At 37.1% G+C, this 22,731-nt stretch overlaps 1 protein-coding gene across 3 annotated transcripts in view; it reads right to left on the bottom strand.

Annotated features, from left to right (window-relative positions):
• Positions 1-22,731, bottom strand: part of PGGT1B (protein geranylgeranyltransferase type I subunit beta) — an 86,474-nt gene that overhangs the window by 6,014 nt on the left and 57,729 nt on the right. The window contains exons 9-10 of one of the 3 annotated variants that reach the window (XM_073010749.1): positions 22,637-22,719; positions 16,980-22,443 (exon numbers count right to left, since the gene is read on the bottom strand). In XM_073010749.1, coding sequence (XP_072866850.1) covers positions 22,414-22,443; positions 22,637-22,719 — 113 coding nt within the window. In that variant the 3' untranslated portion in view covers positions 16,980-22,413. Of the gene's footprint in view, positions 1-16,979; positions 22,720-22,731 lie in introns of those variants that run through there. The other 2 variants (XM_073010750.1, XM_008014176.3) reach the window with 2 other exon arrangements.

Raw genomic sequence — 22,731 nt, 5'->3', positions numbered from 1 at the left:
ACATTAGACAGATCAACGAGACAGAAAGTAAACAAGGATATCCAGGAATTGAACTCATCTCTGCAGCAAGCAGACCTAATAGACATCTACAGAACTCTCCACCCCAAATCAACAGAATATACATTCTTCTCAGCACCACGTCACACTTATTCCAAAATTGACCACATAATTGGAAGTAAAGCACTCCTCAGCAAATGTACAAGAACAGAAATTATAACAAACTGTCTCTCAGACCACAGTGCAATCAAAGTAGAACTCACAACTAAGAAACTCAATCAAAACTGCTCAACTACATGGAAACTGAATAACCTGCTCCTGAATGACTACTGGGTACACAACGAAATGAAGGCAGAAATAAACATGTTCTTTGAAACCAATGAGAACAAAGATACAACATACCAGAATCTCTGGGACACATTTAAAGCAGTGTGTAGAGGGAAATTTATAGCACTAAATGCCCACAAGAGAAAGCCGGAAAGATCTAAAATTGACACTCTAACATCACAATTAAAAGAACTAGAGAAGCAAGAGCAAACACATTCAAAAGCTAGCAGAAGGCAAGAAATAACTAAGATCAGAGCAGAACTGAAGGAGATAGAGACACAAAAAACCCTCCAAAAAATCAATGAATCCAGGAGGTGGCTTTTTGAAAAGATCAACAAAATTGGTAGACCACTAGCAAGACTAATAAAGAAGAAAAGAGAGAAGAATTAAATAGACGTAATAAAAAATGATAAAGGGGATATCACCACCGACCCCACAGAAGTACAAACTACCATCAGAGAATACTATGAACACCTCTACGCAAATAAACTAGAAAATCTAAAAGAAATGGATAATTTCCTGGACACTTACACTCTCCCAAGACTAAACCAGGAAGAAGCTGAATCCCTGAATAGACCAATAGCAGGCTCTGAAATTGAGGCAATTAATAGCCTACCAACCAAAAAAAGTCCAGGACCAGATGGATTCACAGCCGAATTCTACCAGAGGTACAGGAGGAGGTGGTACCATCCCTTCTGAAACTATTCCAATCAACAGAAAAAGAGGGAATCCTCCCTAACTCATTTTATGAGGCCAACATCATCCTGATATCAAAGCCTGGCAGAGATACAACAAAAAAAGAGAATTTTAGACCAATATCCCTGATGAACATCAGTGCAAAAATCCTCAATAAAATACTGGCAAACCGGATTCAGCAGCACATCAAAAAGCTTATCCACCATGATCAAGTTGGCTTCATCCCTGGGATGCAAGGCTGGTTCAATATATGCAAATCAATAAACGTAATCCATCATATAAACAGAACCAAAGACAAAAACCACATGATTATCTCAACAGATGCACAAAAGGCCTTCAACAAAATTCAACAGCCCTTCATGCTAAAAACTCAATAAACTAGGTATTGATGAGATGTATCTCAAAATAATAAGAGCTATTTATGACAAACCCACAGCCAATATCATACTGAATGGGCAAAAACTAGAAGCATTCCCTTTGAATACTGGCACAAGACAGGGATGCCCTCTCTCACCACTCCTATTCAACATAGTATTAGAAGTTCTGGCTAGGGCAATCAGGCAAGAGAAAGAAATCAAGGGTATTCAGTTAGGAAAAGAAGAAGTCAAATTGTCCCTGTTTGCAGATGACATGATTGTATATTTAGGAAACCCCACCAACTCCACCCAAAATCTCCTTAAGCTGATAAGCAACTTCAGCAAAGTCTCAGGATACAAAATTAATGTGCAAAAATCACAAGCATTCTTATACACAGTAACAGACAAACAGAGAGTCAAATCATGAAGGAACTCCCATTCACAATTGCTTCAAAGAGAATAAAATACCTAGGAATCCAACTTACAAGGGATGTAAAGGACCTCTTCAAGGAGAACTACAAACCACTGCTCAGTGAAATAAAAGAGGACATAAACAAATGGAAGAACATACCATGGTCATGGATAGGAAGAATCAATATCGTGAAAATGGCCATACTGCCCAAGGTAATTTATAGATTCAATGCCATCCCCATCAAGCTACCAGTGACTTTCTTCACAGAATTGGAAAAAACTGCTTTAAAGTTCATATGGAACCAAAAAAGAGCCCACATCTCCAAGACAATCCTAAGTCAAAAGATCAAAGCTGGAGGCATCACACTACCTGACTTCAAACTATACTACAAAGCTACAGTAACCAAAACAGCATGGTACTGGTACCAAAACAGAGATATAGACCAATGGAACAGAACAGAGTCCTCAGAAATAATACCACACATCTACAGCCATCTGATCTTTGACAAACCTGACACAAACAAGAAATGGGGAAAGGATTCCCTATTTAATAAATGGTGTTGGGAAAATTGGCTAGCCATAAGTAGAAAGCTGAAACTGGAACCTTTCCTTACTCCTTATACGAAAATTAATTCAACATGGATTAGAGACTTAAATGTTAGACCTAATCCCATAAAAACCCTAGAAGAAAACCTAGGTAATACCATTCAGGACATAGGCATGGGCAAGGACTTCATGTCTAAAACACCAAAAGCAACAGCAACAAAAGCCAAAATTGACAAATGGGATCTCATTAAACTAAAGAGCTTCTGCACAGCAAAAGAAATTACCATCAGAGTGAACAGGCAACCTACAGAATGGGAGAAAATTTTTGCAATCTACTGATCAGACAAAGGGCTAATATCCAGAACCTACAAAGAACTCAAACAAATTTACAAGAAAAAAACAAACAACCCCATCAAAAAGTGGGCAAAGGATATGAACAGACATTTCTCAAAAGAAGACATTCATACAGCCAACAGACACATGAAAAAATGCCTATCATCATTGGCCATCAGAGAAATGCAAATCAAAACCACAATGAGATACCATCTCACACCAGTTAGAATGGCAATCATTAAAAAGTCAGGAAACAACAGGTGCTGGAGAGGATGTGGAGAAATAGGAACAGTGTTGGTGGGACTGTAAACTTTTACACTGTTGGTGGGACTGTAAACTAGTTCAACCATTATGGAAAACAGTATGGCGATTCCTCAAGGATCTAGAACTAGAAGTACCATATGACCCAGCCATCCCATTACTGGGTATATACCCAAAGGATTATAAATCATGCTGCTATAAAGACACATGCACACGTATGTTTATTGCGGCACTATTCACAATAGCAAAGACTTGGAATCAACCCAAATGTCCATCAGTGACAGAGTGGATTAAGAAAATATACACCATGGAATACTATGCAGCCATAAAAAAGGATGAGTTTGTGTCCTTTATAGGAACATGGATGCAGCTGGAAACCATCATTCTCAGCAAACTATTGCAACAGAAAACCAAACACTGCATGTTCTCACTCATAGGTAGGAACTGAACAATGAGATCACTTGGACTCTGGAAGGGGAACATCACACACCGGGGCCTATCACGGGGAGGAGGGAGTGGGGAGGGATTGCATTGGGAGTTATACCTGATGTAAATGACGAGCTGATGGGTGCAGCACACCAACATGGCACAAGTATACATATGTAACAAACCTGCATGTTATGCACATGTACCCTAGAACTTAAAGTATAATTAAAAAAAAAAAAAAAAAAAAAAAAAAAAGGGAAAGGCAAAGCCCAATGCAAGGAAATCCAGAAAATGATATAAGAAGTGAAGGAAGAAATGTTCAAGGAGATACTTAGCATGAAGAAAAATATAACAAAAACTGTAGGCAATGTTGGACACACAAAAAAATGCAAAATGCTCTAAAACGTCTCAGCAATAGAAGTGAACAAGTAGAAGAAAGAAATTCAGAGCTTGAAGAAAAGAGCTTAGAATTAACCCAATCAACAAAGACGAAGAAGAAAGAATAAGAAAATATGAACAAGGCCTCCAAGAAGTCTGGGATTATGTTAAATGACCAAACCTAAGAATAATTGGTGTTCCTGAAGAAGAGAAATCTAAATGTTGGGAAAACCTATTTGGGGGAATAATTGAGGAAAACTTCCCCAGCCTTGCTAGAGTCCTCGATGTCCAAATACAAGAACCACAAAGAAGACCTGGGAAATTCATTGCAAAAGATCATTGCCTAGGCACGTTGTCATCAAGTTATCTAAAGTTAAGATGAAGGAAAGAAAAAGAGCTGTGAGACAAAAGCATCAGCTAACCTGTAAAGGAAAACCTATCAGATTAACAGCAGATTTCTCAGCAGAAACCCTACAAGCTAAAAGAGATTGGGGCTCTATCTTCAGCCTCCTCAAGGAAAACAATTATCAGCCAAGAATTTTGTATCCAGCAAAACTAAACTAAACATCATATGTGAAGGAAAGATAGTCTTTTTCAGACAAACGCTGAGAGAATTCGCCACTACCAAGCCACCACTAAAAGAACTGCTAAAAGGAGCTCTAAATTGAAACGAATCCTGCAAACACATCAAAACAGAACCCCTTTAAAGCATAAATCACACAGGACCTATAAAACAAAAATAAACAAAAAGGAAAAACAAATAACAGCAACAACAAAAAAACAAAGATACACAGGCAACAAAGAGCAGGATGAATTCAATGTTACCTCACATCCGAAGTTGTTTGAAAAGACTTAAAAGCAGTGTTTCCTGAAATTCATTTTTCTACATATATACTATAATCCTCCCATTTAGAAATTACTTTTTAAGGTTTCATTTATAAGGAAGGTAGAGATAAAATATAAATGTTTGGCCAGGCATGGTAGCTCATGCCTGTAATCCAAGCACTTTGGGAAGCTGAGGTGGGTGAATTGCTTGAGCCCAGGATTTTGAGACCAGCCTGAGCAACATGGCAAAACTCTGTCTCCACAAAAAATACAAAAACTTAGCCAGTGTTGTGGCATGTACCTGTGGTCCCAGCTTAAGAAGCTGAGGCAAGAGGATTGCTTGACCCTGGGAGGTCAAAGTTGCAGTGAGATGAGACTGCACCACTGCACTCCAGCCTGGGCGACAGAGCAAGACCCTGTCTCAAAAAATAAACAAACAAAGAAACAAACAAATGTTTTCAATATAACTAACATTGAACCAACCCCACTTCATAATTGTTTTCAATAAAAACATCTTCTCTTAATATAGTGACTCCTAAACTTGGCTTCTTATCACTATTAACTGCGGAGCTTAAAAAAATTTTTTTCTCCACCATAGCCTTCTGAATAAAAAGCTTCAGAGGTGAAACCTTGGAATCTGTATGTTTTATAAATTTACTAGGTGATTCTAATCAAACTAACCTTTCATTGTGCTGATAGATATTTAGAAATAATCAGTTCAAAAATTTAGCTGTTACATTAACTTAAATGCCTTCAGGGGCCAGCCAGTTAACAGAAGTGTGAGAGGCATCCCTGTGTAAAACCCAAGAAAACTATCATTAGTGTCAGTATATTTTATGTGTGGCCCAAGACAGTTATTCCAATGTTGCCCTGGCAAGCCAAAGATTGGACACCCCTGATTTAGATGTTAGATCTATCAGACTGACTAGGTTCAGTCTCAACTTTTTTGATAAGGATATTTTATAGATGTACCTCACATTGCATTATAGCAGGAGGCATGCAATGTCTTGAGTCACTTTTAGAGATGGTAGGATTGATTAGTGGATTCAGGTGGTAGCAGCTTGAGCTTTCCACTTTTAAGTTCTCCCTCAACCTTTCTCCTGATGGTTTCAGTATCCATTGATTGTTGTAGCCTAAAATCCACCTACCTCGGCCTCCCAAAGTGCTGGCTTATGGGCTCGAGCCACCACGCCCAGCCTCTTTCCACTTTTTAGAGCTTTTTATCTGAATATTGAAATGCATATGGCATCAGACATCTGGATATTTTTCTGTCCCCAATTTCTGCCGTTTCCATGTGACTTTGAATTTGATCTTTCTTATTTTAATTCATTTGTTAGATGGGGGGACTACTAGATCTCAGCTTCTATGGTCACCCCCAGCTGTGAAACCCCATTGTTTCCAGGCAACAACCTCATTGCAGAGACTCAGGTCACTAAATTACATTATGGCCATGATAGTTTTGTTTGTAATGACTAGTCAGCAGATGTAGGTTACCCTTCTGCTAAGCTATTTACATTTTGGTTATTCTCTTTCTTGTCTCCACATGGTCTAAGAACACCACATCTGAGATCCTGAGTGAATTTGGTCTCTCTATTTAAACTAAGAACTTTGATATTGATCTTTCATTTTTTCCTAGGTATACACATTTTCATAATGTTTAAGTATAAATTTCAAGGAGTATGGCAGAGATAACAGGGCAAAAAGGCAATTCTTGCCTGGAGCTATCTTTTAATTATAAGCTCTAATCTGTGACTCTCTCAATGGGTTTCTCTACTCCTTAATTAAATAAGGTGCCATTAAATCAGTAACTCAAAGGGCTATTAACTCCTTACAATACTTTTAAATATAAATACCTACTTTCTTGTCTCTTGAGAAAACTCTTTGAATAGCTACTTAGTTTTAAAAGAAGTTAGGAGATACAGTGGGAATTCACTTGAACTGAAAATGCACTCTGCCATTTGGATCACATCAAAGGGGTTACTGTAGTTTTCCTCTCATACTTTCTTCTCAGCTACCACCACACCTGAAGGACTCAAGACAGTCATACAGAATTAAGCTTTAGAGTGGCTAGAGAAGGCACATTTAATTAGGAGCCAGGTTTCCATAACTGTCCATTATGGGCCTAGCAATGCTAGGCACTTTGTATATACCATCTTACAAACCTCCCAACACCAGATGACAGATGTCAGGTTTCTAGGTTTAGAATGGTTAACTAACTTTGCCAAGATCACATGGCTACTTAGTGATGGAACCTGAATTAGAATTCAGGACAGGTTCAAAGCTCTTTCTCCTTGTGATGGTTAACTTTATGCATCAAGGTGACTGGGCCATGGGGTGCCTAGATCAGCTCTCCTGGGTCTGTAGCTTACTAGGTGAAGATCATCGGACTTCTCAGCCGTTATAATGGTGTAAGTCAATTTCTTATATAAATCTGTTTCTGTCTTTGTACAAATATGTCTATTTTTCTTGTTTCTCTGGAAAGCCCTGACCACCACACCCCCTTACAGGTCATAGCTATATTACTGTTCTCATTCCACATTTGATTGTGTGCCAATCACTTTGATTTCTGTCCATCTTTTTGCTCCATTTATAAGAATTGAGAGTCATCATAAATGGAAACTAATTGTAATGAAAATAAAAAGTTTTGAAATCTCAGGTAAATTTATTAATTTATGTAAACTTAGAACACTGCCAGCAACATACCAATAAACAAGAGTTTGCTTTTAAAATTATTATTATTGAGGTGGTTCCAAGATGGCCAAACAGGAACCAGCCTTCAGCTCCCAGCGTGAGCAACACAGAAGACGGGTGATTTCTGCATTTCCAACTGAGATACCGGGTTCATCTCACTGGGGCTTGTTGGACACTGGGTGCAGGACAGTGGGTGCAGGACAGTGGGTGGAGCCCATGGAGCATGAGCCGAAGCAGTGAGAGGCATCGCCTCATCAGGGAAGAACAAGGGGTCAGGAAATACCCTTTCCTAGCCAAGGGAAGCAGTGACAGAGGGCACTGGGAAAATCGGGTCACTCCCACCCTAATACTCTGCTTTTCCAACAGTCTTAGCAAACAGGATACCAGGAGATTATATCCCACACCTGGCTCGGAGGGTCCCACGCTCACGAAGTCTCGCTCATTGCTAGCACAGCAGTCTGATATGGAACTGCAAGACAGCAGCGAGGCTGGGGGAGGGGTGTTCACCATTGCTGAGGTTTAGTGGGTAAACAAAGCGGCTGGGAAGCTCGAACTGGGTGGAGCCCACCGCAGCTCAAGGAGGTCTGCCTACCTCTGTAGACTCCACCTCTGGGAGCAGGACATAGCTTAACAAAAGGCAGCAGAAACTTCTGCAGACTTAAACATCCCTGTCATCCCCGTCTCATAGCTTTGAAGAGAGTAATGGTTCTCCTAGCACCGAGTTTGAGATCTGAGAATGGACAGACTGTCTCCTTAAGTTGGTCCCTGACCCCTGAGTAGGCAAACTGGGAAGCACCTCCCAGTAGGGGCTGACTGACACCTCATACGGCCGGGTGCCCCCCTGAGATGAAGCTTCCAGAGGAACGATCAGACAGCAACATTTGCGTTCTGCAATATTTGCTGTTCTGCAGCCTCCACTGGTGACACCCAGGCAAATAGGGTCCAGAATGGACCTCCAGCAAAGTCCAATAGACCTACAGCTGAGGGTCCTGTTAGAAGTAAAACAAACAAACAGAAAGGACATTCACACCAAAACCCCATCTGTACGTCACCATCATCAAAGACCAAAGGTAGATAAAACCACAAAGATGGGGAGAAAACAGAGCAGAAAAGCTGAAAATTCTAAAAATCAGAGTACTTCTTCTCCTCCAAAGGAACACAGCTCCTTGCCAGCAACGGAACAAAGCTGGACCAAGAATGACTTTGACGAGTTGAGAAAAGAAGGCTTCACACGATCGGTAATAACAAACTTCTCTGAGCTAAAGGAGGATGTTCAAACCCATTGAAAAGAAGTTAAAAACCTTGAAAAAAGATTAGACGAACAGCTAACTAGAATTAACAGCGTAGAGGAGACCTTAAATGACCTGATGGAGCTGAAAACCATGGCAGGAGAACTACGTGACGTATGCACAAGCTTCAGTAGCCAATTCGATCAAGTGGAAGAAAGGGTATCAGTAATTTAAGACCAAATGAATAAAATGAAGTGAGAAGAGAAGTTTAGAGAAAAAACAGCAAAGAGAAACGAACAAAGCCTCCAAGAAATATGGGACCATGTGAAAAGACCAAATCTACATCTGATTAGTATACCTGAAAGTGACAGGGAGAATGGAACCAAGCTGGAAAACACTCTGCAGGGTATTATCCAGGAGAACTTCCCCAACCTAGCAAGGCAGGTCAACATTCAAATTCAGGAAATACAGAGAACGCCACAAAGATACTCCTCGAGAAGAGCAACTCCAAGACACATAATTGTCAGATTCACCAAAGTTGAAATGAAGGAAAAAATGTTAAGGGCAGTCAGAGAGAAAGGTCGGGTTACCCACAAAGGGATGTCATCAGACTAACAGCAGATCTCTCAGCAGAAACTCTCCAAGCCAGAAAACAGTGGGGGCCAATATTCAACATTCCTAAAGAATTTTCAACCCAGAATTTCATATCCAGCCAAACTAAGCTTCATAAGTGAGGAGAAATAAAATCCTTTACAGACAAGCAAATGCTGAGAGATTCTGTCACTACCAGGCCTGCCTTACAAGAGCTCCTGAAGGAAGCACTAAACATGGAAAGGAACAACCAGTACCAGCCACTGCAAAAACATGTCAAAATGTAAAGACCATCAATGCTAGGAAGAAACTGCATCAGTAAACAGGCAAAATAACAAGCTAGCATCATAATGACAGGATCAAACTCACACATAAAAAAATATTAACTTTAAATGCAAATGGGCTAAATGCTCCAATTAAAAGACATAGACTGGCAAATTGGATAAAGAGTCAAAATACATCATTGTGCTGTATTCAGGAGACCCATCTCATGTGCAGAGACACACACAGGCTCAAAATAAAGGGATGGAGGAAGGTCTACCAAGCAAATGGAAAACAAAAAAAAAGCAGTGTTTGCAATCCTAGCCTCTGATAAAACAGACTCTAAACCAACAAAGATCAAAAGAGTCAAAGAAGGCCATTACATAATGGTAAAGGGATCAATTCAAGAAGAAGAGCTAACTATCCTAAATATATATGTATCCAATACAGGAGCACCCAGATTCATAAAGCAAGTCCTCGAAGACCTACAAACAGACTTAGCCTCCCACACAATAATAATGGGAGAACTTAACACCCCACTGTCAACATTAGACAGATCAATGAGACAGAAAGTTAACAAGGATATCCAGGAATTGAACTCAGCTCTGTACCAACCGGATCTAATAGACATCTACAGAACTCTCCACCCCAAATCAACACAATACACATTCTTCTCAGCACCACATCACACTTATTCCAAAATTCACCACCTTGTTGGAAGTAAAGGACTCCTCAGCAAATGGAAAAGAACAGAAATTATAACAAACTGTCTCTCAGACCACAGTGTAATCAAATTAGAACTCAGGATTAAGAAACTCACTCAAAACCACTCAACTACATGGAAACTGAACAACTTGCTCCTGAATGACTACTGGGTACATAACGAAATGAAGGCAGAAATAAAGATGTTCTTTGAAACCAATGAGAACAAAGACACAACATACCAGAATCTCTGGGACACACTGAAAGCAGTGTCTAGAGGGAAATTTATAGTACTAAATGCCCACAAGAGAAAGCAGGAAAGATCTAAAATTGACACCCTAACATCACAGTTAAAAGAACTAAAGAAGCAAGAGCAAACACATTCAAAGGCTAGCAGAAGGCAAGAAATAACTAAGATCAGAGCAGAACTGAAGGAGATAGAGACACAAAAAACCCTCCAAAAAATCAATGAATCCAGGAGGTGGTTTTTTGAAAAGATCAACAAAATTGACAGACCGCTAGCAAGACTAATAAAGAAGAAAAGAGAGAAGAATCAAATAGACACAATAAAAAATGATAAAGGGGATATCACCACTGAGCCCACAGAAATACAAACTACCATCTGAGAATACTATAAACACCTCTACGCAAATAAACTAGAAAATCTGAAAGAAATGGATAAATTCCTGGACACATACATCCTCCCAAGACTAAACCAGGAAGAAGCTAAATCCCTGAATAGACCAATAAGAGGTTCGGAAATTGAGGCAATAATAGCCTACCAACCAAAAAAAGTCCAGGACCAGAGGGATTCACAGCCGAATTCTACCAGAGGTACAAGGAGGAGGTGGTACCATCCCTTCTGAAACTATTCCAATCAGTAGAAAAATAGGGAATCCTCCCTAATTCATTTAATGAGGCCAACATCATCCTGATACCAAAGCCTGGCAGAGACACAACAAAAAAAGAGAATTTTAGACCAATATCCCTGATGAACATCAGTGCAAAAATCCTCAATAAAATACTGGCAAACCGGATCCAGCAGCACATCAAAAAGCTTATCCACCATGATCAAGTTGGCTTCATCCCTGGGATGCAAGGCTGGTTCAATATACGCAAATCAATAAACGTAATCCAGCATATAAACAGAACCAAAGACAAGAACCACATGATTATCTCAATAGATGCAGAAAAGGCTTTTGACAAAATTCAACAGCACTTCATGCTAAAAATGCTCAATAAATTCGGTATTGATGGAACGTACCTCAAAATAATAAGAGCTATTTATGACAAACCCACAGCCAATATCATACTGAATGGGCAAAAACTGGAAAAATTCCCTTTGAAAACTGGCACAAGACAGGGATGCCCTCTCTCACCATTCCTATTCAACACAGTGTTGGAAGTTCTGGCTAGGGCAATCAGGCAAGAGAAAGAAATAAAGGGGATTCAATTAGGAAAAGAGGAAATCAAATTGTCCCTATTTGCAGATGACACAATTGTATATTTAGAAAACCCCATCATCTCAGCCCAAAATCTCCTCTAAGATGATAAGCAACTTCAGTAAAGTCTTAGGATACAAAATCAATGTGCAAAAATCACAAGTATTCCTATACACCAATAACAGACAGAGAGTCAAATCATGAGTGAACTCACATACACAATTGCTGCAAAGACAATAAAACACCTAGGAATATAACTTACAAGGGATGTGAGGGACCTCTTCAAGGAGAACTACAAACCACTGCTCAACGAAATAAAAGAGGACACAAACAAATGGAAAATATTCCATGCTTATGGATAGGAAGAATCAGTATTGTGAAAATGGCCATACTGCCCAAGGTAATTTATAGATTCAATGCCATCCCCATCATGCAATGACTTTCTTCACAGAATTGGAAAAAACTACTTTAAACTTCATATGGAACCAAAAAAGAGCCTGCATTGCCAAGACAATCCTAAGTCAAAAGAACAAAGCTGGAGGCATCACACTACCTGACTTCAAACTATACTACAAGGCTACAGTAACCAAAACAGCATGGTACTGGTACCAAAACAGAGATAATAGACCAGTGGAACAGAATAGAGCCCTCAGAAATAATACCACACATATACAACCATCTGATCTTTGACAACCCTGACAAAAGCAAGAAATGGGGAAAGGATTCCCTATTTAATAAATTGTGCTGGGAAAACTGGCTAGCCCTATGTAGAAAGCTGAAACTGGATCCCTTCCTTACACCATATACAAAAATTAATTCAAGATGGATTAAAGACTTAAATGTTAGACCTAAAACCATAAAAACTCTAGAAGAAAAGCTAGGCAATACCATTCAGGCCATAGGCATGGGCAAGAACTTCATGACTAAAACACCAAAAGCAATGGCAACAAAAGCCAAAATTGACAAATGGGATTTAAAGAGCTTCTGCACAGCAAAAGAAACTACCATCAGAGTGAACAGGCAACCTATAGAATGGGAGAAAACTTTTAGAATCTACCCATCTGACAAAGGGCTAATATCCAGAATCTACAAAGAACTTAAACAAATTTACAACAACAACAACAACAAAAAAAACCCTATCAAAAAGTGGGCAAAAGATACGAACAGACACTTCTCAAAAGAAGACATTTATGCAGCCAACAGACACATGAAAAAATGCTCATCGTCACTGGCCACCAGAGAAATGCAAATCAAAACCACAATGACATATCATCTCACACCAGTTAGAATGGTGATCATTAGAAAGTCAGTAAACAACAGGTGCTGGAAAAGATGTGGAGAAACAGGAACGCTTTTACACTGTTGGTGGGAGTGTAAATTAGTTTAACCATTGTGGAAGACAGTGTGGCGATTCCTCAAGGATCTAGAACTGGAAATATCATTTGACCCAGTCATCCCATTACTGGGCATATACCCAAAGGATTATAAATCATGCTGCTATAAAGACACATACACACATATGTTTATTGTGGCACTATTCACAATAGCAAAGACTTGGAACCAACCCAAATGTCCATCAATGATAGACTGGATTAAGAAAACGTGACACATATACACCATGGAATACTTTGCAGCCATAAAAAAGGATGAGTTCATGTCCTTTGTAGGGACATGGATGAAGCTAGAAACCATAATTCTCAGCAAACTATCCCAAGGACAGAAAACTAAACACTGCATGTTCTCACTCATAGGTGAGAACTGAACAATGAGAACACTTGGACACAGGGTGGGGAACATCACACACTGGGACCTGTTGTGGGGTGGGGGGAGGGGGAAGGGATAGCATTAAGAGACATACCTAATGTAAATGACCAGGTAAATGGGTGCAGCACACCAACATGGCACATGTATACATAGGTAACTAACCTGCACGTTGTGCACATGTACCCTAGAACTTAAATTAAAAAAAAAAAAAAAAGTCACACTAGTAGCAGACACCTTAGTAGGCACCAGTCCAGGGAACAGACCAGGGCAGCAGTGTGCAACAGAGACCCTCCCATGCCCCAGAAAGACTCACATATGCCCAGACAGCAAGTAGCAGGAAAAAAAGTCACTGTTGAAATTGGAAGAGACTCAGATTGTTAGCTAACACATTCAAATGGCCCTTTTCCTTAGCCTCCCCCCAATCCCTTAATATTCGAACATATGGGCAAATAAACATGAAATCCATTTGAGGAAACAAATGTTATATTTTCTTTTTCATATCTGAGCATTTATTATGTTTTCGATCCTGCTACCACAGACTAAGATCATATTACTTTTTGGGGGGTAGGAGTAAAGATCACATTGTTGAATTATATTGAGCTTACTGTTAAGAATCCTATCTTTTTAAAATATAAATTTGCAAATAATTATGGGGCTCTCGACTACTGTTTCTACCCAAGTTGCTTTTTCTATATCAGTGATTGGTTCTCAACTTTGAGTGTGCATCAAAACCACTTGGAGGGCTTGTTTAAAACACAAATGTCTAACCCTACCCCCAAAGTTTCTAATTCAGGAGGTCTAAGGTACGGCCAGAGAATCTGCACTTCCTAACAAGTTCCCAGGTGATGCTAATGTTTCCATCTGTAGACCACACTTGGAAAACTAGTGCTCTAAGTCCTGCTTTAGTGGACAGACGTTATTCTGATTTCACTCTCACAGGCATACAGTTGGCATTAATTCATACAGCACATATAAAGAATTAACCTCCCCCCAGACTTATTAGAACTTGATTGTCCACACATTATCAATAACGGAATACCACTTTCACCCACATAGAATGAAAAAACTTTAAGCTTGATAAAACCTAGTGTCGCAAAGGATATGAGGAAACAGCTACTCTCATACCTTGTTGTTGAGTTTATAAATGGCTACTGTTTCTGGATGGCAATTCTTGGCAGTAACTACCAATATTTTTAAAGCATAAATCCTTTAGTACAGGAATTTCTTTCTAGGAACCCCATAAAAATAACTAAGTGACTAAATGACATTCACAGCAACATTTATGAGTTGTAAATAACCTAAGTTTCTCTTAATATGAGAAATATTAAAAAGTATTGAGTCATAAAAGTGAAAAGCATCTTCTGATTATTTCTACAGTTTAACCACTGAATGATTGTCTACAATATGTTCTGTAGTAGAAGAAAGATATTCTGTAATAGAATCTCATTTGTGGGTGTTCTAGTGTGGTACTCAATTGCTGAAACTTACATGACAAGATGAAAATCCATTAATCGGTTAGCATACTACTTAGCTGCACTTTATCAAATTGACTTTAGTGATTGTGTTCCTTCACTCCTTAGAGATTTCATAAAGCTCTACCAAACTCCTTGACTTGCTCATGTAGGATTAAATGAGAGGGAAATTGGCTTTGAGCCTAAATTCATAATCTTTTACCTTTTCACAATTTCCCCAGTGAATTATATGTCTTTCATGTTCCCACTCATAATTTAAGAAAACTTTTTGACATATTTATACTCACAAGAAGATGCAAACATACCTGAGTGAGGTCCCACATACCAATCACCAACTGCTTCAATGAGGACACCTTATATGCTGGTAGTGCATTACCAGTTGGTTCAAGGAATCCCACATAGACTTTTAATGGTCACCCTTAATTTAGTTAGAGCCTCAAGATATTTAATGAAAAGTTAGAACAAACATGGAAAAACGTGGAAAGAAGAGGTTGGAGAATGATCACCTCAGTTAAAAAAATGTGGTATAAAAAGAATGTTATTTCTGGAGACAGAAAACATGCACTCTAGTTACAGTACTGCTACTAATTACTAAAGATCTTGTGTGAGTTAATTCATATTTGGAGCTCAGATTTATAATTTGTAAATGAGTTTGAGGAACTAAGCCACAAAGCTCTTTTCCAATGCCACAATTATTACAATTAGACAGTGTTTTACTATCAGGAACCTATTTTCTGATCATATTTAAAATCTTAGTGCCAAGATAAAAGTGTGCATTAGTACAACCTTCTTAAAAAGCAGTTTGGCAAAAAAAAAAAAAAAAAAAAAAAAAAAATCAAATTTAAATTGTGCACACTTTTTGCCCCAGTAGTTCTTATCTATAAATTTAAAGAAACATGCAAATGGGCAATTATACAATTTTCAAGGATCTCACAGCAGTATTTTTATAGTTGTGAAAAATAAGGCACCAATTATATTTAATCAGTGCCTCATTTGCCATTAAAATGGTAAAAAGTGCAATTACTTTTATACTGACCTAATAGGTTTATGCAATGCAATACTACGCAACTATTAAAGTATGGCTACTGAAAGGCATTCATGATATACTGTTGAATGAAAAAAATACCACAGAATATTTAGTACCTCAGATCTTTATGTATAGTATACACACATATATCTATTTGTATAAGTATATATCATATTGGGATGAGTAATACTTAAATGTACAGATATTTAAAGAATATATATTCTCTATTTTTATATCTCTGTATACCGAGAGATTAAAGGTCTGAAAGATGTATGCAACAGTGGTGTTTACCTCCAGGAAGTATAGGCTGTGGGTATAGTATAGGCTGGGATAGGGAGAGAACTATCACCTTTTCTTTAAATTATAAAACTAAACGTCGATTTTAAAAATAAAAGGTTCAAAGTGAAATAACCTATTTTTTAAAAATGTAAATATCTGAATAATTAAGCACCAGTAATCTCAATAGCACTTACATAAAAGTTCATTTTCTCACCAACTTGAGATGCTGCCTTTACTGTATTCTAAATGCCACTGAGTCTATTTCTGGAATTCCTCTTCTGTTACATTGAACTTCCTATTTTTAAAGGGCCAATACAAAACTTTTCATTCATTCAACATTAGGAATGCCTTCCAATATCCATACTTTAACAGTTGCATAGTATTGAGTTACATAAATGTATCATAATCAGTGTCTTTTCACAATTACAAAAATGTGGCTGTGAGATCCTTGAAAATGTATCATTGCCTATTTGCATGTTTCTTTATGCTAAATCTGTAGATACAGAGTATCTGGGCCAAAAAGTGTGCACACTTTTAAAAATTCTGATAGCTTCTGCCACGGCAGATTTAGAGTATGTTTTAGTGTCGGATATGGCTGGTCCTCTCTAATTCTTTTCAGTTTCCACGGTTTTTCTAGTATGTTCTCTCAAAGGACAATATAATTTTTATTGAAATGGCATTGAATTTATAAATAAACCTAAGTGGGGAAAGACATGTTTTGATGTTGTCTTTCTATCTAAGAATATCATATATCTTTTCATTTGCTGGAATCTACATATTTGCCACTCAAGAGATTTTTTTTTTTAGTTTTCCTCATACAGATTTTAATGTGTCTTAAATTTACACATTAAGTTTTCTCTTTACTTTTGCCATCACAAAGGTGGTCTTCTCTTCAAGTATCTTCTAACTAGTTTAGGTTTGCATATATATATATATATATATATATATATGTATAGTCTTGTTACTCTTTTTAGTAAACATTTTTATTGAGCTATAATTATACATACAGAAAAGTGCACAAATCATATACAGCTTGATAAATATTCATAAGGTGAATGCACCTATGTAACCAGCACCTAGATCATGAAACAGAACATTACCAGCACCACAGAGTCCCCTTGTACCCTCTTTCACTCCTACTGAGTTAAAGCCAGTTGAAAACTAATGTATACTATATGGTTCCACTCATATAAAATTCAAAAACAGACAAAACTAATTGATGGTGATTTTGATAGTGCTTACCTCTGGGAAGAGAGGTAGTGACTGAAAGGGGGTGCTGATTCTGACACCATACATAAATGCTGTTTTGAATGAAATGATTCAAAATGGAATCAAAGTATGCACTGGTGAAGCCTACTGACATTTGTATGTAAATTGTATTTAATAGCTACTTTACTAAATTCTTTTATTGTTTAGTTTTTCTTCTGGTGAAGCCTACTGATATTTGTAGGTAAATTGTATTTAACAGCTACTTTACTAAGTTCTTTTATTGTTTAGTTTTTCAACAAATTCCTTTGGGCTTTCTAGATACATATTCATATCTACAAATAGTTTTAACTCTTCCTTTGCAATTCACATCTTTATTTTGTCTAATTTCATTGGCTAAAACTCTCAACACATTAAGTAGTAGAGGGGTTAGTGGGCATGTCTTGTTCCTGACTTCAGTTGGAAAGTCTTTTTTGCTTTGAAATTTAAGATGCTGGTTTTTAGGTAGAGGTACAATGTTAATTAATTATTCATCAATTTCTACTTAGCATATGTAACGTGAGTGCTCAATTCTATCATGTCTTTTCTGCAAAGATGAAGATATTTCTTAACTCTTAATATGATGAATATTAATAGATTATCTAGTATTGAATTACCCTTGCATTCTTATAATAAACCCAACTTAGTCATGATTACCTTTTGAAAGTGCTGTTGGATTTGTTTGCTAATGTATCATTAAAACTTTTTTTTTTTTTTTTTTTTTTGAGACGGAGTCTCCCTCTGTCGCCCAGGCTGGAGTGCAGTGGCCGAATCTCAGCTCACTGCAAGCTCCGCCTCCCGGGTTCACGCCATTCTCCTGCCTCAGCCTCCTGAGCAGCTGGGACTACAGGCGCCTGCCACCTCGCCCGGCTAGTTTTTTTTGTATTTTTTAGTAGAGACGGGGTTTCACCGGGTTAGCAAGGATGGTTTCGATCTCCTGACCTCGTGATCCGCCTGTCTCGGCCTCCCAAAGTGCTGGGATTACAGGCTTGAGCCACCGCGCCCGGCCAAAACTTTTTATTAATATTCATGAGATTGCTCTATAATTTTCTTTTTGGTACAATCTTTGTCAGGTTTTTGAATCAATGCTATTACATTCACTTTATAAAATGAATTTAGCAGTTTCTTTTTTCTTTCTTTTTTTTTTTTTTTTGGCACTTTGAGGTTCAAGATTCTTTTCCTAGTCTCTGGAATTGTTTAAGCAAGAATGGGATTATTTAATCTTAAAAGGTTTGGTAGAAATCCCCTTGAAACAATCTGGGCTTGATGCTTCCTTTGGTAAGGAGTACTTTTAACTATTTGTTTCTTCTATGGCAACTGGTTTGTTGTGACCTACATTTTGGCAATTTGCATTTTTCTCTAAAGTTTTCGAATTTATTGTGTAAAATTGCTCAAAGTTGTCAATTTAAACAAATTTCCTCTTTTACTATTTCCCCCTTGTCATTTAAATTTTTGTATTTGTGCTTCCTCCTTTTTTTCTTAAATAGATTAGCTGGTAGTTTATCACACTCAACTCCCCGCACTATCCATCACCAACTTGGATTTATTGCCTTTATTGTTTTGGTTTGCTACTAGTAATTATTTCTTGTTTTTATTGTTATTAACTCCTTCCTTCTGCTTTATTTTGCTTTTTACTCCAAGTGTTTGGTACTTGGTTAATTTTCACCTTTTCCTTTTACTGATAATTGCATTAATTACTATAAATTTCCTGTCATATTTGCATTTTATTTTTTGGCAAGTATTAGGTTTTTATCTGTCTTGCGTCATGTCTTTCTGGTGTGCTTTCATTGTCCGTGAGGATGTTGATCTATTTATTATTTCTCATACTAACTTTGAATGGAGTTGGACTGTAATCCTGGCTCACTCACTCTTTTTTTCCCCTTAACTGAAACGAGTTTTTCTGTACTTTTAAGTGGGAGGAGTGGTTCTAGGATGACTTCACAGCCTTAGAGCTCCCATTTTCACAGTGATTTAAAAGAATATATATATGTGTATATATATGAAAATACATATGTATAATGTCTCTGTATCTTGGCCTTTCTTCCCAATACTTATCTAGATATTTCTTTTGTCCTATTTTACCCATCCTGCCCATTTGAATTCTAATTCTAGAAGTTTGTCCTCAGTGCTGGGCTTTGTCTCATAAGCTTCAAGACGTACACAGCAAAAAACCCAGACTGCTCTAATGCAGTCATCAGACCTTATTATATTGCTTTAACATTCATCTGCAAATGGGATTCTGTAGTCACTTCCCAGTTTCAGTGTCTGTTCTTAGATTGGCCCACTGCACTTTGTAGTGAGAAACTGTGGGCAGTGTTGTAGTTCTCCAATTTGCAGAGCTGTCAGAAACCAGCTGCCTTCCTTCTACTTCCTCCCACAGATACTGAAACTATGTGGGTCAGTGGTTTGTCCTCACTTAGTTGTATTTTGAAGTTCATAGAGCTACCTTGTCATCTAGTGTTGTAATAGTGTCTATAGTGTCCTAGTTGCTCTGTATTTTTATGGGGAGATTAGAAAACAACACTGTTATCATCATTTTCCCTGAGGTTAAACTGTTAAGACCTCTTTCTGTTGTAGGAGAGGTTTTAATTAGAAAAATAATTTTATGATCATTATAAAGAACCTATAATTTGAAATTTGCTATATTCCAGGTACTATCCTAAGTGCTTTATCTGTATTATCTCATTTAATCCTAAACCCTGTGAGTTAGGTTTTACCTATTTTCCTTATTTTATCAATGGGAGAGTTAGGGTCCAAGATCATGCCACTGAACTGGCAAATCTGGGATTTAAACCCAGGTCATCTGATTCCAGAGCACCTCCTCATTAACTGTCCCTCAAAAATGATCAGGTCCAACAGTTTTCAAATTATATACCACCATCAGCAAGATTTCTATATGAATTTAGATTAAATACAAATAACTATTTAAAGATCTAATAACACATATATATTATAGATCAAATCTAAAAACACTGAAATGATAAACAGGTTAAATTATGCCATACGATCTGACTAATCTTATTTGTATGCAGATGCTCAAAACAAAGCTCCTCCTTCTACTTTCTAAAAAAAAATACCACAAAATTAGGGGGCAGGAAGGAGACAATTAGGGAGTAGGAAAATAGAGCTTTTTGAGATTTCAGACTTCGTATTTCCCCTCATTATATCACTCCTGTTAAGGAATAAAGTATATATGTGAAATATTGCTTATAATTTATTTAATTGATAAATACTTTTCTTGTAAATAACTATTTAGAAAAGTTAGAAATAGTTTCTCCACAATTCACACTGGCCTGCTATTTTCTGGTCAATTAAGTTGCTATGGAATGTGAACATTTACTAGTCCATAACGTTTCACAAGAAAGTCTCCCACAGGTATATCAATTAGAAGCATACTAAAATTTATAATCTTACGGTATTAAATTATAAGGAGTTAGAAAATATTTAGCCTTATGAAATACTTTTAGATTGGAATTTTCCTGTAACTTACATTTATGAATACAGTCATACAGTTACTACCTTTATTACCTCCTAACCTTTCTTGGTGATACAGAAAAAACAATTTGGGCTTTTTATATAGTACTAAAGCCATTATATATATGCTACTTCAACTTCCAATGTCTAAGAGATGACTTAGTTTGAGATATGGATGTCTTAATCTGCCAGGATTTAAATAGTAGCAATTGGAATAACCCATAGAAGGATAACATCTGTTAGTAAGCTTAGTTTTTCCCCCCACCATCAGAAGATTTTTTTATTTCTAATTTAAAAACACACAGTTGGCAAACTCAGGTTTAAAACTAAGCATGCCAATAATAAATGAATCATTTCTCCAAGTACATACTGTTTCCCTTGGGAAGGACTGTTATTTTACAACATTTTTTTCTCTAATTTAGAAAAAAAGATAACATTTAAAATATTACGATGCCTAAACAGTGATACCAGTAATACAGTTTTTATACTGATGTTTGTATTTCAACATTTATTATCACCAAGACTAACTTAACCCAACTCCTTTAGTGAAGAGATTTCTTTCCCCATTTCAGTACTAGACTCATAGTTCTGAATGTCACTAAGCAAGTAATGGATATGAGTTACTGATTAATTAATTACTAATGAAGAGTTTTTATATTATCTCCTTTATAATTAGCTAGTTCATAAACTTAAGAAAACAAAACAATGAACAAAAACAAAACCCTATTTCTTACCCTCTAAATGGTTACATTTGCCTTTCATTTACCTGAAAATATGAGAATAAAAATGACCATGTATAGAGAGTTGCACCACTGAATCTATTTGAATGGTTCTGTTTTTGTATTTTTCACTTATTTAGTTTGAAAAAAATTAGAAAAGCATTAGTTTGAAATTAGAGCAGCTAACACACCGGGGGCAACGAACTAAAAAATTCAAAAGGCTAAAAATAAAAACACAAAGTATCTTTCCTTCTAGATAAAAAAGATTGTTTTCTTCCTAGAAAGCAAAAAAAGAAAAAAAAAGGCAACTAATGATTTGAGAATAAAATCAAACATAACTGGTATTCACCACAGCAATGTCTAAATAAATGACCCACATAGCACAAAGCTTTCTCATTCACAATCACATATAGTTAAGTTGCTTTTCCCTCAGTTACATAATAGTTGTCTTCAAACAATCTCCTTTTAGAAAACTATCATATTAGTTAAACCTATTTATTCTCACTGTGAAGTTATTCATTTCATTTATATAGGCCACAAAGGTTTAATTGGCACACTTTACTTAAGAATAAGACAAAATAAGTCACTCTTCTTTAAAAAAAATTATGGTAATCTGTTTTCAAAGAATAATCCCAGATACTTAATTCATTAAAGCAAATTTTCCACCATCAGCAGTGAGCTTTTTAAATGATCACTAAGTGTTCACCTGAAGATTATCAATGCTATATGAAGTGCAAACTTGTTTTGAAAATTCGTGTCAATTTTATAAGATACAATTTGCACTGAAGAGTTTTTAAAAAGATAACCTACACACATACAGTTAATTTGCCTCAAACAACTTCTTAGAAATACAGTATAAACATTTAAGAACCACGACAAAGTTGTGGTTCAAACTTCAACAAAGATTTTCTCGAAACCCAGTACAAAGATTACTGGCTCAAGACCATATCCCAAAGTGACATCAGCAGAAGATTTGATTGTAAGACTCTACCTTTTAAAAAAAGAGCACACTTGGTTATACATGGCTTTTAAACTTGAGCTACAGTTATGCTACAAATCCCCCCACCCTCCCATTCTAAAGTCAGTCATGTGGAGATATGTACATTCTCTGAGCATTGTTTAGAGTCCTTGGTTTTCCAGCTTTGATGGAGATCTAGAAGGCGTTCAGAAGTTCGTGTGCTTACATTCAGAGCAGGATGAACTTTACAAATTCCACTTTCCTCCATTAGTGACAGGCCACAGATCCCAAAGTATGCATGCAAAGCATCTGAAAAGAAGG

This window comes from Chlorocebus sabaeus, chromosome 23, assembly GCF_047675955.1.
Source record: "Chlorocebus sabaeus isolate Y175 chromosome 23, mChlSab1.0.hap1, whole genome shotgun sequence".
NCBI classification, from domain to species: domain Eukaryota; kingdom Metazoa; phylum Chordata; class Mammalia; order Primates; family Cercopithecidae; genus Chlorocebus; species Chlorocebus sabaeus.
The sequence above is the reverse complement of the archived record's forward strand: the minus strand, read 5'-3'. Positions and strand labels throughout refer to the sequence as shown.